Consider the following 12,460-nt stretch of genomic DNA (forward strand, 5'->3'; position numbering starts at 1 on the left):
GTTTAGTAGTAGTGGTATAATCCAACAAAAATAGCATTTCCTTCATAAAAACATTTAATGAATTTTTTTACTCAGCTTTACCTCTTCCTTAATTTATCGTATTTCTGTGCTCTCTGAATTAATGCCAAAGTCTAAAGCTACTTTATTTAACCTGTTAAGCCCCAAAGCGCTTTCTGAGCTTCTTGCCGAAAAATGAATAGACTATTTCTCTGCAATTACAAACTCTGTGTAAAAATCCTTGGTATCAAAATAAAGCTAACACTTGTGAGATTTCATCAGAGGGACTGCACGGCGCTAATGCGTTGACGCTGTGCAGCCCTCGCATATGCAATCCACGTTAACTCGCTAAAGGAGATTTGACGTGTTAATGGGGTTATGGCGTTAACGTCATTTTAACGAGATTAACGCTGACAGCACTAACTGGGCTAAATCTTGCTTGTGCTGGGTTTTACACTGTTTGCATTCAGAACTGCGTCCTTCTTCATGACATACTTTCAACAAGATGCTGGAAACATTCCTCTGAGATCGTGATGACAGCATCTCACAGTTGCTGCAACTTCCATGATTTGAATTTTCTGTTTTACCAAATCCCATAGGTGCTCTTTTAGACTGAGCTCTGGTGACTGTGGAGACCATTTGAGTGCAGTGAACTCACTGTCATGTTCAAGGAGCCAGTTTAAGATTATTTGAGCTGCCCATCCCTTTACATATGTGGGTTAGGCGATGCTCAGTACTAAGTTGTACAGTGTTGGTACAAAGTTGTCAAAAATATCCCTTACATCATTACAGCAACACCATCAGCAGCCTGAACTGTTGACACAAGACAGGATGGATTCCCGAGAACTGCCGCTATCTTGATATTTTCTGTTTTTTCCGATCACTCTGTGTAATCTCTAGAGGTGTTTGTGTGTTAACATCCCAGTGGATCAGGAGTTCCTGAAATACTCAGACTACTACTACTACTTGTCTGTCACCATGCCTAAATGCATAGAATTACTACCATGTGATCTGCGTTGTTATACAGATTTAAACAGCAGCTGGGGTTGATATTCATTCCTCCTTTTTGAACAATTAAATTAAAGCTCTGTTTGCAGTGGTAGCTGCAGCACTAAATGCGTGAACCTCTCATGGGCATTCAGTGTGAAACTAATTCAAAATGCACAAGAATGTGTAAGTAGGTAGGTAGGTTAATAAGAACGTTCATAGCAGCAGTTAAATGTCAATCATCTGCTGTAAGATGGTTATGGGCTCTAGTTTAGATGTCACAGAATAAGTGATACTTATAAACATGTTGAGAAATGCCAATGACCTTTGAGTACAAAGAAGGAAATTCGAAGGAAATGTTTAGCAATGCAGAAAACCTCTTTGTCATCCCTGTTGTGGGCGTATTGGCATATAGTGGCAGACATGAATTGCCTACTGAATTTCTACCTTGGACCACACATAAAGTGATGATAAATGCAATTATATGTTAAACTGTGTATACTTATATGAACACCAACGTATGGCCTTGGCAGCTTCCTGTGACACAACAAAACAAATCATACAACTCATGTTAGTGGGTGTTTAATGAACACTGAGCACGCTACACAGGCAAAATGCTAATAATGAAACCACAATTAAACAGTGCAATAACTTCATAGCTTTTTATATTTTCTTTGTGATCCCTTAAAGATAGATGCATGCACAGAATGGCGTTTCAGAGATTACAATGCTGAGGCACCCTGTGTCAAAAAAGAGGTTATTGAACCCAGTTGAATCAAATATACGTTGATTTCTATGCTGTGAATATCTGACCACATACAGGTCATCATCATGTGTCTTGTTTTAAGACAGAGCTCTAGTTTTCAGTTTTCAGTTAAATTAACACCCTGACAGTAAAACAGGAAATCTTGTCTTCAGAAAGCACACTAACTCTGATAATTAAATGGGATCAGTGCAGTTCAGGGGGCAGAGGGGACTGAAGCACACTGATTAACTCGCAGGTTTTAATTCTACAAATGTACTAACGTTTCTAATGAAGTCACAGCAGTACTGACAGATCAGTGAAGTGTAGTGGGTACGCAAAACATTTACTTTGAAAGATATAGATTTTACAGCAGTCTGTGATTTAATCAGATGTAAGGCTGTTTCTGTTTAACAAAGTGTTTGCATATGTCTGGCAGGATGAGTGTTGCGGGTTCCGGATGCATTGCAAGATCATCAAGGTCCTGTGAAGAAAAAAGACCTGTTACTGATTGATGGTTTCATAAAAGTGTTTCCTTTTAAGGCATGGATCTCTGCGTAAAAAAGGAGCAGTAAAACACACTTGATGACTAACAACTGTCACATGATATGATGCTTTGATCTAACACCACTATTCCAGATTCACAATTAACTTAGATGTCATGAAACTTCCAAACACTGAACATCACGTACTGGTCATTGTCTGTACAGGTCCAGTGAAAGCCTCTGGATTGGAGGATTTGGATCAGGTCTACAATGGATCCTTGACTACATGACTCTCTGTCAAAGAAAAAACAATAAGACAAACCTCTCAGGCCCACTGCAACTTTCTAATAGGTTGCTATTCACAAGCTTTAAAGGATAACAATGTCACTAAGCAGTAAATCATATCAGTTATTTGTCAAACATAAAGACGACCTTTGGGCTGTCACACTCTGAAAAATAGTTATCCTTTCATTTAAGTTCAACTGTGTTGCTGCTATACAACTGCATGATAATATATTCTGGTCACTGAACTATAGTGAGGTCATAAATGATGGGTAACTGAGGGTTTCAAGCTTTATAACGTGTCATCCTATCATCCTAGCAGTTAAGGTGCTAATTAATGAAATTTGGACAATGTGAACTCATCAGTAGTTACTTTTTTTAAAACACAAGAATATCCTTTTATTATCCTCACATATGGGGTCCGTCTAGACTGGTCACCACCTTAATGTTGACATAATTCACCCTTTGTGGATCCAGGCTGTCCAGTTCAACACTTCCAAACATGCTGCATGAGAAAAAAAGATCGATTTAATATGTAGTTCAGAAACTGCACCAACCTACTGAATTATTCATTATTTCTTACCTTTTCCTATTGAAGGCATTAACAATAGATCCATTCAGTAAGATAGTAATGTTGCCACACGCCATCTCTGCAAACTAACAAATGGATGAGGAAAATCACAGAAGAGCAATAAAGCACTGCCGGTTTTGGAAAGGTAGATGATAAATAACACAGCTGTTTGCAGAACAGAGATGGAGCCATTCCAGAGTTTGGATATTAAACTCACATTTTGTGAAGCTTGCCTCCACAGGGAATAGACCGGATGACTTCGACAGGCCGACCACTCTGGACAAGAGCTGAAATCAAAACCTGTGTCAAATTCACAAGTGTCATTACTTTAGATATGAGATATTCAAGAAAGACATGTGCTGTGTTGACATGCAAGAAGACTAGTTATATAAGAAAAGTCTTAAAAGTTCTGTAAAATGTTTGGGAACACAGCTGCAGCTGTCTGATTTATAATGCTTTTGCTGAATCCCGTTGCTACCAAACAATCTTTCTTAATTTGTCATCATTCAATCCACGTAGCGATGTTTAAAGCAAGAGTTTGATACCACTCTTACACCCAGCAGTTTGCTAGCTTTGTTTATCTAAAAGTGTAAAGTGAAACAGCTAAACTAAATGCCAGACACATTTCATAAAGGGGCTATGAAAGCAGTGAAAACAAATTCACCATCTGGAGAGGCTGAGACTGGGAAGCAAACATGGAAACTACCAACTTCAACACCTCATTGGCTGCTTTATTAGATACACCTGTTCAGCTCATTAATGCAAATCTAATCAGCCAATCACATGCTGCTCATCGTGCTGACAGCAGCCACCATCTCAAACTGGCTTCTTGGACTCAACAATGAGTTCACTGTACTCAAATGGCCTCCACACTCACCAGATTTCAGTATAGAGCATCTTTGGGTTGTGGTGAAGAGGGAGATTTGCGTCATGACTGTGCAGCTGACAAATTTGCAGTAACTTTGAGATGCTATCATCAAAAACGGTCTTTGAACAAGCTGTTATTCATCCGCTTTTGAAAAAGCACAGCGCTGGCCCATCACCTCGCTCAGAATTTTATGTTGATAAATTTGCCTTTTATCTCCACAACCAGCTTACAGTGGCTGTAACTAAACATAATGTTTTAGATACATGTTAATTAACATCACATGCACTTTACTCATACAGCTCTAAGAAACAGCTCTTCCTAGAGTTTGAAGTAAAATTTAATTTCATAACGACCCAGTTGAAAATTCTGTTTTTGTACTGTTGGATCTTTTGCTGCCTTTGACACAGCTGATCATGGTCTTGTCATGGTCCTGGGTCGGTGACCCAGCGCTTTGAGTTTGTTATTATCAGTTCTAGTTTATTCTGATTCTGTACGTGTTCTTAGGGTCTAAGTTGTGTGTTTCTGTCATACCTACCTGTGCCTGTCCTCGGTGCTCTGTTCATGTCCCTGTGTGTTGTAAATCAGCCTGTGGGTTCCCTGTTTTACTTTGAAGGTTCGTGCTCTAGGTTTCCTGTCTATTTCTGAAGGTCTGTGTCTGTTATCGTGTTCAGCTTGTATCCTCAGGTCGTCGTGTGTATTAGGATCAGCTGTTCTCCCCTCCTGTTTGTGATTACCCAATTACCTGGTGTGTGTATATTTAGTAGGTGTCGGTCTGTGCTCGTTGTCGGCTCGTCTGCGTTCTTCTGCGTTAGTCTGTGTATCTCTGTGTAGTCTGCGTTAGTCTGTGTACCTCTGCGTCTCTCTGCCCCGCACCCTGTTCCGTATGCTCTCGGGTTTGTTATTTAGTTTTCCCAGTTTAGGTTTCTTTAGTCATTTGTCATTCCTCACTGCCTGTTCTGCCACTGCCACCTGTAAATAAACCCTCACTCATATCACCAGTCGGCTGCTTGCATTTTGGGTCCTCATTCATCCTCAACACGACTGCTGCCCCAGCCGTGACAGTACGAGCCGACCAAACATGGACCCAGCAGCATCCGCATCCTCCCAGGAGTTTCGGGAGGAAGTAATCGACTCTGTCTCACGATTAGTCAATCTGTGGCTCGAACGTGAGGGAGACGAATTACACCGCGCTGTAGAAGCCAGGCTACAGCAGTTAATCTTTGCTCACCACTGGCTACTGGACTGTCTTCATCCGCTCGCACAGGACTTCATTCTGAACGAGCTTCACCTTCACCCTTCAACCGCTACCGCTTCCCAACCCAGCCCGGCGGCGAATGTTTTGCTCTGCCCGCCGGGGAATCTGCGGCCCGGCCCGCCGGATGTGGAATTACCCGGCCGGTCGGTGCTATCCCCAAGGAAGCGACGTTCACGCCACCGACGCCCATCGCCACAGCCGGAGCCCGAGACTTCTGAATTGCCGGCTGTGGTGAGTAAAAGAGACAATAACCACGAACCTTCCAATTTAAGGACTGTTTATTCTGGGGCCGTTTTCTGTGCCGCCAATAAGGACTATGGTGTTTTCCCTGGCTCACCTGCTACTGTCGATTATAAGAATGTGTTTCCTAAGACCGTAGCTGCCCAGCCAGTAGCTCACTTAGCTGCCCAGCCTCTAGGAGCTCACTTAGCTGCCCAGCCTCTAGGAGCTCACTTAGCTGCCCAGCCTCTAGGAGCTCACTTAGCTGCCCAGCCTCCAGGAGCTCACTTAGCCGCTCAGTCGTCACCTCCATCACATTCAGCCTCACAACCCATAGCCCAGTTACAGTCACAGCCAGACCTGTTACAAACTATGTTACAGTCCATTTCCCAGTCTATAGCTCAGTTGATAAAAGAATCATCAGCCTTATCATCAGCTCAGTCTCCAACTTCACCACCATTGTCGTCCCAACCATTATTTCAGTCACCCTCAGTCCAGCCTCCTCTTCAGCAGCCACTAGCCCTGCGTCCTGTGTCTGTTGCTCCACCTGTACAACAAGCGAAGCCAATCCAACCTGAAAAGAACTGTTTTTCATCTGTTCGGTCTAAGCAGAGAGACAAACCACACAATATTGTAATCAGTCCTCTAAAGCTGGTCATCCCAGAGACTGTGACGCACTTCAGGGCCTCCCCAGAGGCTGAGTTTCAGCCCTCAGCCCACTCTGGACCCCTGAAGGCTAAGACTCCAGCTGAGGACTGCACCCAGCTGTCGCTGCCTGAGCAGGGCCAGTGCTCCGCGCAGCTGCAATCAGCCCGATGTGTGCCAGGGGCCCCTGTGCCCGCTGGTTCTGTGACCGTGTCCGCTGGGGGTTCTGGAGAGCCCGGCCAGCCCATTCTAGTCTCCGCTGGGGGTTCTGGAGAGCCCGGCCAGCCCATCCTCACGTCCGCTGGGGGTTCTGGAGAGCCCGGCCAGCCCATTCTCGTCTCCGCTGGAGGGCCCGAGGAGCCCGTCCAGCAACCTGCCTCGTCAGCTGGAGGGTCCGAGGGACCGCTCCGGCCTCCTGTCTCCGCTGGAGGGCCCGAGGAGCCCGTCCAGCAACCTGCCTCGTCAGCTGGAGGGTCCGAGGGACCGCTCCGGCCTCCTGTCTCCGCTGGAGGGCCCGAGGAGCCCGTCCAGCAACCTGCCTCGTCAGCCGGAGGGTCCGAGGGACCGCTCCGGCCTCCTGTCTCCGCTGGAGGGCCCGAGGAGCCCGTCCAGCCTCCTGACTTGTCAGCTGGAGGGCCCGAGGAGCCCGTCCAGCCTCCTGACTCGTCAGCTGGAGGGCCCAAGGAGCCCGTCCAGCCACCAGCTGTTCAAGCAGCAGCTTCATCCACGCTGCCAGCACCTGCAGCAGCTTCTTCCACGCTGCCAGCACCTGCAGCAGCTTCTTCCACGCTGCCAGCACCTGCAGCAGCTTCATCCACGCTGCCAGCACCTGCAGCAGCTTCATCCACGCTGCCAGCACCTGCAGCAGCTTCATCCACGCTGCCAGCACCTGCAGCGCCTCCGTCTTCGGCTCCCACGCTGCCTGCAGCAGCGGCTTCGTCTTCGGCTCCCACGCTGCCTGCAGCAGCGGCTTCATCCTCGTCTGGTCCAGCCTCCGAGTCCGCTTCGTCTTCAGCGTCGCCTGGCCCAGCCTCCGCAACGCCTTCAACCTCGCCAGCTGCAGCCTCCGCAACGCCTTCAACCTCGCCAGCTGCAGCCTCCGCAACGCCTTCAACCTCGCCAGCTGCAGCCTCCGCGCCTTCAACCTCGCCAGCTGCAGCCTCCGCGCCTTCATCCTCGCCGCCTGGTCCGGCCTCAGCATCTGTTCCTGCCTCGCCGCCTGGTCCGGCCTCAGCATCTGTTCCTGCCTCGCCTGGTCCAGCTCCGGCTGCAGCCTCCGAGTCAGCCTCAGCCTCGTCAACACTGCCGTCAGAGCCAGCTCGCCCTGTGCCACCTCATCCTTGTTGGCCGCTTTCCAGGCCTCTAAGCTGGCATCATGGCCATCGAGGGTGGCCTCCTGAAAGAACTCGCCGCCACCGCTGGCTTCGCGGCCAACCTCCGGACCTGCTCTGCCACCGCCGTTGCCGTGCGCACGGTCGGCCACCTGAACTGTTTGCCCGTCGCCGCCGTTGCCGTGTGCACGGACGGCCCCCTGAACTGTTTGCCCGTTGCCGTGTGCACGGACGGCCCCCTGAACTGTTTGCCCGTTGCCGTGTGCACGGACGGCCCCCTGAACTGTTTGCCCGTTGCCGTGTGCACGGACGGCCCCCTGAACTGTTTCCACTTCGCCACCGCTGCCTTCCGCGCGGTCGGCTTTTGGATTTGTATCGCCAACGTGGCCGGCCTCCGGAGGTGAACTGTTTCAGGCTCCTGAGTTGTCAGCCTCCGGGCCGGCCTCCTGAACTGTGTTTTGGGACCCTATTCGAGAACTCCAGTGTATGAGTATGTTGTGTTTTGGACAGTTCCTGTAACTCGCTGGAGCTTCTTTTGTTTGGTGTTGGTCCCTCCGTCCTGGGCCCCCCGCCGCCCGCCCTGGGTTGGTCGTCTGTTTGTGTTTTGGGCTGTCTGGAGCCAGCCCTTGGAGGGGGGTGCTGTCATGGTCCTGGGTCGGTGACCCAGCGCTTTGAGTTTGTTATTATCAGTTCTAGTTTATTCTGATTCTGTACGTGTTCTTAGGGTCTAAGTTGTGTGTTTCTGTCATACCTACCTGTGCCTGTCCTCGGTGCTCTGTTCATGTCCCTGTGTGTTGTAAATCAGCCTGTGGGTTCCCTGTTTTACTTTGAAGGTTCGTGCTCTAGGTTTCCTGTCTATTTCTGAAGGTCTGTGTCTGTTATCGTGTTCAGCTTGTATCCTCAGGTCGTCGTGTGTATTAGGATCAGCTGTTCTCCCCTCCTGTTTGTGATTACCCAATTACCTGGTGTGTGTATATTTAGTAGGTGTCGGTCTGTGCTCGTTGTCGGCTCGTCTGCGTTCTTCTGCGTTAGTCTGTGTATCTCTGTGTAGTCTGCGTTAGTCTGTGTACCTCTGCGTCTCTCTGCCCCGCACCCTGTTCCGTATGCTCTCGGGTTTGTTATTTAGTTTTCCCAGTTTAGGTTTCTTTAGTCATTTGTCATTCCTCACTGCCTGTTCTGCCACTGCCACCTGTAAATAAACCCTCACTCATATCACCAGTCGGCTGCTTGCATTTTGGGTCCTCATTCATCCTCAACACGACTGCTGCCCCAGCCGTGACAGGTCTCCTGATTGAGAGACTAAAAACTTGGGTGGGAATCTGCTTTTCAATTTGTGTCATCTTCTGTCACTTTATCTTGTGGTGTGCCCAAAGGTTAGGTCCTCAGGCACATCTTATTTGCCTTGTCTATGCTTTCACTTGGACACATCGTCAATACCTTTGAAGCCATCTCATACTACTTTTTTTATACGAAGATATCCAGTTGTAAATGCCATTCAAACGCCAGAATATAGCTGCCCATTATGACTGCATTAATGTTATGAAGACGTGGATGGCAGCCAAGTATCTGTCCTTCTTATCTGTGCCCATGCAATTTCACTTTCAGTTCTTCTAACTGCCAGAAATGTTGCTTTTGATCAGGCAGTCAGCTTTGATAAGCATCTTGACCGTCACTGCCCATCTTAAACACGGTGCTGTAAAAACGTTTTTGCCAGGAAGGGTCCCGATTTGCATATTTGTCATACTTACGTTTCAGATAATAAATGAATAAGGTGGGACTTTGCACAACACTCTGCAAGAATTGCGAGAACTGCAATCAAGCATTTGTGATAAAGGAATTTTGGCCCACTCTTCTTTGCAGAATTGTTTAAATTCAGCACATTGGAGGATTTTCCAGTATGAAATGCTTGTATTTTTTTGTTTTGCTTGATGGTTTTTGCGGGTGTGTTTGACTTATGCTGTTGCGTAACTCAAGTGTGGTTGAACTTCAATTTACCAACTGATGGCCAGAAATCCTCCTTTAGGATTTTCTTATGGAGAGGATGGAGCCTCGCTCCATCACACCACCACCACCATGCTTGACCGTTGGTATGATGATCTTATTATAAATTGTTGTGTTTTCCAAAAAGTTCAATAACATATAGCGAGAGAAAATTCTAATATTAATATGTATGTAAAATTCAAGTATTTACTTGATTTTTTAAAATTTACTTGGACCAAGTTAATGCAGTGGCACCAAACCTCGGAGAGGTCAAAACCTTTTGTCTCTGATCATTTTTCTCGTGAAAATAATTACATTACACAATCGTTAATGATTTCCCTCTTGTTGAAACAAAACAAAACAAAAAATACAATACAACACAAAAAACCAAAACACAATCGTCTACCAGAATCCTCTTCTTGGCCACACCAGATGAGGTCGTTGAACATATAGCCAACCAGCGTGTCTTCCAGTGTCCAGAAGTGACGAAAAACTGCAGCATAGCTGTGCATCAGTGTCCTGGTTTTACTCCAGAAGAGGAACTAAGAAAAAAAAGGTAAATACAAAGCAGGTTAACAAAAAGACTTTAATTTAAAGTAGTATAATTATATTACTATAAATAAAAAAATGTATATATAAGGCACCAAAATGCCAACACAGCTCACGTTATCACAGGGCCAGATTTGTGGCATTGCGTTAAACATGTGAAAATAATCCTCGACGGTCACATTGCAAGAAGAATGACTGATAACAGCCTCCTCAAACTGCCTCCAGATCTCCTCACAGTCATACCTACACATAAAAAACAGAAAATGACTTTAAGCTTTTATTTCGAGATGTGTGGCTTTTAAAGGGACAGTTCGCTGAAAGTCAAAGTGTTTTTTATCATTGGCCTGTCGTGCTATTTTTTTCAGTTTACATGAATTCAGCATGAACTGCACAGCTTTAGAGATATTGGCTGTATATCTGTCAGAGGTCTTTGTTCAGTCTTCCTCCCCTCACCCCCAACCAGTCGTGGCAGATGGCCACCCCTCTGTGAGCCTGGTTGAGCCAGAGGTTTCCTCCTGTTAAAAGGGAGTTTTTCCTTCCTTACTTGCTCATAGGGGCTCGTCTGATTGTTGGGGTTTTCTCTGTTTTCTCTGTATTATTGTAGGGTCTTTACCTTACAATATAAAGCATGTTGAATTGTTGTAGTGATTTGGCAATATATAAATACAACTGAACTGAATTAAGTTGAAATGCAGGACTTCTCTTGAATACAGTGGAGCCAAGTTTACAATGGCACTTTCCTTGTAAACTTGGATGCATTAATTAATATGGTAAACAACTGTATGATTAATCAATAATGAAAATAACAATCTTTGATGGATCTGTGCCATGATTTGGGGAAAAAATGAGTCTTATTTGCAATTCACCTGTACATTTTAAATGATTTGTTGACATTCAATCCACATCCCTTCCGAACAACTAACTATTTTATTACTTATGTGGGATTCTTTTTGAAATGAACAAAAGAAGGAAGGAAGGAGAGCCAGCCGTTACTGTGGCTGTTCCTTTATTCACAAGGGTTCATCAGGAAGCTCTGCATAGTTGATTCGGTGAAATTTTTACACAGATGTTCTTCCTGACACAACCACAGAGAGATTAGCGTTTCCTCCTGGGATTAAACGAGGATGTTTTGCTTATTAGGCAACTGTGTAAACAGTTACACTATGAAATTACACAATGAACAAAATGCAAACAAAAATTCAGTAACAGTGCTTCACACTGCTAAAGCGTAATCCATGTGCCTCAGCCTTTTAAATATGCCGTGAATTGCCTCAATAGCGATTTGTTTTTGTATACTTTAAGTAAGCAGTGAAACATATTAGGAATTCCCATGAAATTTATTTGCAAAGCACGTATATGGCCTTTGTCTCAGCTTCTTTCATCCTTTCTAGAAAAGTCAAACCGATAAAAAGAAAGGAACTCACTAAACATCATTTATTGAACCCCACATCAAAACTTCCCTTCATTTGTACTTGAGCGCTAGCCTCATAATGTGCTGTCGGTGACAGCCCAAACTCTTTTGCTCTGGCCTTTAGGAGCAAATCAGATCTTTCAAGCTCTGAGGCTTGACTCAAATCACAGATAAGTTGTGAATTTATGACGAATCTGCAAACTGATTCCCAATCAAGACTGGAAATGTTATGACATGACAACAGATGAGTCCACATTTACCTTAAGCTGGGGTTAACTAGTGTGGTGTAAGTGTAACACCTCCCAACCACAATGTGTTTAATGTTGGGGGTTGTCCCGAGCTGTGCTCTGAGTTGACTCGGACAGAAGTGAAGCATAATAAAACCTTTGAAATGGAGAAAGAGATAAAAGAAAATAGGGTGTAATCTATCAAATTTCGGAGCAGCACATTTAAAGGAAGACAGAAAAAAATGTAGGAATATCAGAAAGAATTGCTTACAAATTGTGATGCTGGTTATTGCAAAGGACACAGATGTTTTTGTGACAGTGACAACTTGCTGTGCTTCATTGCTCTTCAGTAGAGATTCGTGTTTATACATTTTGATTTTCCGCCTATAGAAGAGTCAAAATAAATAAATAAATAAATAAATAACTTATATCACCTTTGATGCAAACCAACCTCACAGAACTAGTTCTATGGTAAATGATCTTGTGTAATGCACAAAACAGCTTCCCCTGTCAAATCTTAGACAACAGTTATATCAGTGGAACAAACTGAGCAGCACACTGATAAAAGTAAGTCAAGCACTGACTCACCCTAGATTAAATTTCTAAGAAACAAGATAGCTCATGTTAAGGCAACTCTAAATCTATATATTTAAATATCACACACAGTAAGATCATCATCTACAGGCTGTAGCGACAATCTTAAAACCTTGTGTGAATAAAAATGAAAAAGTGTAGACATGCTCACTTACTTCTTTCATTGCATAAAGTCAAACTGCAACAAATGGCTCCATGGCTGTGATGCTGTCGGTTGGCTCCGGTCGGATTTTTGCCTAACTGGATTCAGAATGTATCCTCTTTCCACAACATGCTCAAAAGCCTGGTCTTAATGGGTCGGCAGCACATCCCATCTA

At 45.1% G+C, this 12,460-nt stretch overlaps 1 protein-coding gene across 1 annotated transcript; it reads right to left on the reverse strand.

Annotated features, from left to right (window-relative positions):
• Positions 1-1,481: 1,481 nt before the first annotated feature.
• LOC109194449 (ADP-ribosyl cyclase/cyclic ADP-ribose hydrolase 1) lies at positions 1,482-12,460 on the reverse strand. The gene is made up of 10 exons (XM_019363038.2): positions 12,299-12,460; positions 11,821-11,933; positions 11,583-11,706; positions 10,028-10,154; positions 9,769-9,904; positions 3,282-3,364; positions 3,077-3,150; positions 2,906-2,998; positions 2,419-2,505; positions 1,482-2,210 (listed from the first exon to the last, which is right to left on the reverse strand). The coding sequence occupies exons 2-10, from the start codon at positions 11,918-11,920 to the stop codon at positions 2,111-2,113; spliced, it is 924 nt and encodes a 307-aa protein (XP_019218583.1). The 5' UTR covers positions 11,921-11,933; positions 12,299-12,460; the 3' UTR covers positions 1,482-2,110.

The sequence above is a fragment of the Oreochromis niloticus genome, linkage group LG9, assembly GCF_001858045.2.
Source record: "Oreochromis niloticus isolate F11D_XX linkage group LG9, O_niloticus_UMD_NMBU, whole genome shotgun sequence".
Lineage (NCBI taxonomy): Eukaryota > Metazoa > Chordata > Actinopteri > Cichliformes > Cichlidae > Oreochromis > Oreochromis niloticus.

Excerpts from the sequence above, each read along its gene's own strand:
- LOC109194449 (XM_019363038.2), bottom strand. The coding sequence starts at position 11,920 with ATGTATAAACACGAATCTCTACTGAAGAGCAATGAAGCACAGCAAGTT. Across the intron at positions 9,905-10,027 it reads AAATCTGGCCCTGTGATAAC|TTCCTCTTCTGGAGTAAAAC; the intron begins GTGAGCTGTGTT and ends TTTTTTTCTTAG. Across the intron at positions 2,506-2,905 it reads AGTCTAGACGGACCCCATAT|AGAGTCATGTAGTCAAGGAT; the intron begins GTGAGGATAATA and ends TTTCTTTGACAG.